This window comes from Haplochromis burtoni, unplaced genomic scaffold (genome assembly GCF_018398535.1).
Source record: "Haplochromis burtoni strain Fernald_Lab_line unplaced genomic scaffold, NCSU_Asbu1 Contig_143, whole genome shotgun sequence".
NCBI classification, from domain to species: domain Eukaryota; kingdom Metazoa; phylum Chordata; class Actinopteri; order Cichliformes; family Cichlidae; genus Haplochromis; species Haplochromis burtoni.
This window is the reverse complement of record NW_024582504.1, coordinates 102,419-105,118: the sequence shown is the minus strand read 5'-3', so window position 1 is coordinate 105,118 and position 2,700 is coordinate 102,419. Positions and strand designations below refer to the sequence as shown.

The following is a 2,700-nucleotide window of genomic DNA, read 5'->3' as shown; positions in this document are numbered from 1 at the left end:
TGGGGAAATCAGCCAGATCAGCCGCAGGTGGATACCATCCACAGGGGTGCGTGGGCCAAGAGTGAGAGCCCGTAATGAGCTCCACCCAGGCAGAGAGGAGGAGGAGAGACAAAAAACTAAAACTAACAACAACAAAACCTGTAGCCAGCGTGGGCCAACCAGAGAGACACGGGGACCGTGACATTTAGGTTGTGCATTTTAGGAAACACTGACCTGTGGAGCGCCTCGGTCTGTGATGTCTGACTGATGAGCTTCTTCTTTATGTCCTTCTCTTTCAGCGGCAAGTGCCTCTGTATGAATCCTTCTACTTTGAGCATGTGGATCCCAAAGAAAGTAAATGAGTGTCGGCTCCAGAGTTTTCTTGTGTACTTTCTGTCCTGTATATAGCATATTTTTCTTACATTTTTGCATGATTGCAAAACCCCCATATATGGTTGTAAATATGTATGTATTTTTCTATAAACTACATCTTAATTAAAATTAATTTCAGTGATGGGGTGTTAGTCCCATAAAGCCTGAATCACAAAATAATAATATTTTTATGTGTTTATTTAACCTTCTGACAAATAAAAAAGTAAAATAAATGATGAATTTGCATAGTTTTTAATTTGTGGCATCTTTGCTATATTCAGGATTTTTGTGTAATTTCTTGCTTAAAAATGTTTTGTGCAATTTATTTCGGTTTTTCAGGGGGAAAATCACTCTGATCATGCAGACATCACATAGGATACACCCAACATCACAGGGTTAAACACTGATAATGGTACCAGGCAGAATTTGATCGGGCTAAAACACGATCAGCAACAGTGAGGGTTAAAAATGCAACACTGAACACGCAGGTTTCGTAATGATTACAGCTTACGATTAGGATGCTGAATGGAAAGTGTGGTGTTCAGGGGTGACTGTATAGTAGGTCAGTGACAGGAAGTGGAAAGTACGCCTGTGACGGGCGAAGGTTTGCTATGTGTGTGTTTGTCTTATCAACCATACAAAACTTGTACATCTCAAATAAATCTGAGACATTAAATGCATGTCTCTGATATTATAAATGTGTCCTCATCATTCAGTACATCTTCTCTGTATTCATGTTATAAGGTCAACGTTTCAGTGTTTTCACCATGATTGAAGGCGGAATCAGACCAGTTAGCAACGAGCTCCTAAAATACCTTTTCTCTGAACACTGACCTCCAAGTTGACTTAGCAACCCATTTACATACGTGATGTTTATAACTATAAACATTTTTCTCATCCTGGTTCTTGCTGGCTCAGTGCTCCCACAGTACAAGCTACAGTCACACATTTATTCAAGCATTCAGAACAATTTGACAACAATTGAAATTTGCCCAAGGAAATCAAACCAGCGGGTTTCCTGTTTTTAGATGACCTACCTAAGCATCTGAGCCAAATGTCCTAGTAACATTTGGTGGTGAGCAAAGACTGACAGACCTCAAACTGCAACATATACTATTGCAGAAAACACGAGATGCTTACATGCAGTGCTCCGTCTTTGGGACAACGACGGCATGACGATTGTCACTGAAGCATTTGATGTGTAATTGAAGTGCAGACTTTCAAGGTTTAATTCAAAGTATTTAAGAATTACACCTATGCTTTAATCCTTGGATGAACGAACAGCCAATGTCTGCCCAAAGTCTTTAGCCATTGGGCTAAATGTCTGCTTATTTGCTAAATGTTCTAACAACTGAAGTCAAAGTCAGCTATTGTCAAAGACCATATGTACAGTCATACACAAGAACATGGTCCTAAGTGTAGACTCAAACAATATAAAGATTAAAAGATGAAAAATAAAACAGGAATCTTATGTAAAACACCATACAATACAATACTATCTTATATAAACAGCAGTGTCCAACTCAATCATAGTGATTGTGGGCAAGTTCGCGTGGGTGTGCAAGTGGGGTGGGGCAGTCAGTGAAAGGGCAATGGTGGTGGTTCAGAGTTTTATATGTTTGGGGGTTGGGGGTTTCAGAGGAACGAGGCGAATGCAGGTCTGGGGTTCATGTGTGTGACAGCAGGGAGTGAATTCAGCATCCTGACAGCCTGACGGACGGAGCTGTCTCTATATCTGCTGGTTCTAGCCCGGAGGCTCTTCAGTTTCCTTCATGATGGCAGCAAACTGAAGATGCTGTTGGACGGATGAGTGCAGTCACCTGTAATACAGAGGGCTTTCCAGATTAGGCAGATGCAGTAGCTGTCCTGGAGAGGGGGAAGAGAGGTACCCACAATCCTCTCTGCTGCTCTCACTAGCCGTTGTAACTTTTCCGGAAGGACCCAGTGCAGGAGCCATACCACACAGTGATGCAGCTGGGGGTTGAGGCTCTTGCTCTCCTCAGTTTGCAGAGTCGCTGTTGGGCTTTACTGACCAGTGATGCTGTGTTTTTTGATCAGGAGAGATCTTCTGAGATGTGCACACCCAGGAACTTGGCACTGCTTACGCTCTCCACAGCAGCACCACTGATGGTTAGTGGGGTGTGCAGGTTGTGAATTCCCCTGAAGTCTATGATGATCTCCTTAGTTTTCTCCACATTCAGGGACAGGTTGTTGTTGCTGCACTACTCTGCCAGAGGGTTAACCTCTCACCTGTAGTAGGTTTTTATCATTGTGGCTGATGTGACCTACCACAGTTGCATCATCTGCAAACTTGATGAAAAGGTTGAAGTTGAGTGATGGTGTGCAGTC

The 2,700-nt window shown here is 42.7% G+C and overlaps 1 protein-coding gene across 1 annotated transcript in view; it reads left to right on the top strand.

Moving 5' to 3' along the window:
* The window catches only part of LOC106633398, a 6,069-nt gene extending 4,202 nt beyond the window's left edge, over positions 1–1,867 (top strand). The window contains exon 5 of the mRNA XM_014336556.2: positions 279–1,867. Coding sequence (XP_014192042.1) covers positions 279–341 — 63 coding nt within the window. The 3' untranslated portion in view covers positions 342–1,867. The remainder of the gene's footprint in view (positions 1–278) is intronic.
* The last annotated feature ends 833 nt before the right edge of the window (positions 1,868–2,700 follow it).